General features: G+C 52.6%; 1 protein-coding gene across 1 annotated transcript in view; it reads left to right on the top strand.

The window, feature by feature from the left end:
* The first annotated feature begins 1,241 nt into the window (after positions 1-1,241).
* The window catches only part of LOC111734404 (aquaporin-10-like), a 10,752-nt gene continuing 10,568 nt past the window's right edge, over positions 1,242-1,425 (top strand). Inside the window, 1 exon segment of the mRNA XM_023526585.1 lies at positions 1,242-1,386. Coding sequence (XP_023382353.1) covers positions 1,242-1,386 — 145 coding nt within the window.

Below are 1,425 nucleotides of genomic sequence, written 5' to 3'. Positions count from 1 at the left end.
TCAGGGGGGCTAGAGGGGCCTGCGGATTCAAGTCTCAGCAGCACCCTCCCTACCTCAGCTGTCAGGACTTGACCCTTTTCCTTTAGGACCCTAAGTTTGGCAGAGGAAACCTCGCAGCGTTGAGAATTCAACGTTCGCTACGATCAAGTTTTGGGCTGTCCCGTCTCACAGGGAAGAGTCACTGGATGGTCCTCGACTGGGTCCCGGGTTGGGAGAAAAATAGCTATAAAGGACATCTGGGACCACTTGGGGAAAATGCAAAAGCGATGTGTACAGTAGGTTATTTTGTCGCATTCATGTTAAACTTCCAAAATGTGACAGCTTGACTTCGGAGGAGGATGTCTCTGTTCTCAAGAGATACGAGCTAAAGTATTGAGTTCAAGACAAAGTATCATAACGTCTGCAGCTTATTTTCAAATGCTTCAGCAAAAATAGTTAAGAACGCACTTAAGTACATATGACAAATGTGTTGGGAGAGAGAAGTAATGTGGTGACTGTCGATCTTAGAGAATCGTGTAGGGCTTCTATTGTACTATTCTTTCAACTTTTCTGTAGCTTTGAAATTTTTCAAAACAAAGAGTCAGAGATGAAGAGAGAGAGACAGAGAGAGAGAGAGAGAGAGAGAGAGCGCTTTGAGCTGGTCCTTCGCTCCGATGCCAGGTCCTTCCTCCCGCTGGATGCAAGAGATTCCGGTTTCCTGAAAAGCTGTCCGAGAGGGCCGCTGGCTCTCATCATCGGCCTTGACTTGGTCGTCAATTTTGTGCCATTTCTCTCAGACCTCTCATGTGCCAGAGACGTCACGCCAGTGCACAGCCTTTCAACCAGTAACCCCATCCAGTTGAGCGCTGCCCACAGCGGGGAGGCGGAGACCTGTATGTGGATTTAGACTTAGCCATTACCCAGCCGGGTGGGCGCGGGGGTCCCCAGGTGCTCTCCAGGTCCTCATCTGTGGGGCGGGGGCGGCTGCACCTCGAGGACCGAGAGGACTAGGGTATAGGAAGCAGGGCGCTGACGCGCAGTCTCTCCGCCAGGAGGAGGCTACTCCTGGGAGGGATGGGGATGAAGGACAGAGGGGATGGCACCTGGGTGGACTCTTTGAGTGCACAGTCTGCCTACGCAGACTTTCTCCCGTTAATCTCTAACCGCCCACACACGTGTGCAGGCACCACCGTTGCTGGAGAGCCGAGCTAATTGGTTTTAAAGTCTTTCCCTTATCTTTTCCCGTGGCAGGCAGTATCTATATGTGTAGCAGCCGTGTGCCTGTGCAGTTGCAAGAAGTAGCAGGCAGAGACAGGGTGCTGTCACCATGGTCCACAGTCAGCCCATGATAAGACTCAAGAGCCGGGTCCAGATCCGCAGCCTCCTGGCCCGGCAGTGCCTGGCAGAGTTCCTGAGCGTGTTCGTGCTCATGGTAGGCAGGGTGCT

Source organism: Pteropus vampyrus, unplaced genomic scaffold, assembly GCF_000151845.1.
Source record: "Pteropus vampyrus isolate Shadow unplaced genomic scaffold, Pvam_2.0 Scaffold1122, whole genome shotgun sequence".
NCBI classification, from domain to species: Eukaryota; Metazoa; Chordata; class Mammalia; order Chiroptera; family Pteropodidae; genus Pteropus; species Pteropus vampyrus.
This window is presented reverse-complemented; position numbering and strand designations above follow the sequence as displayed.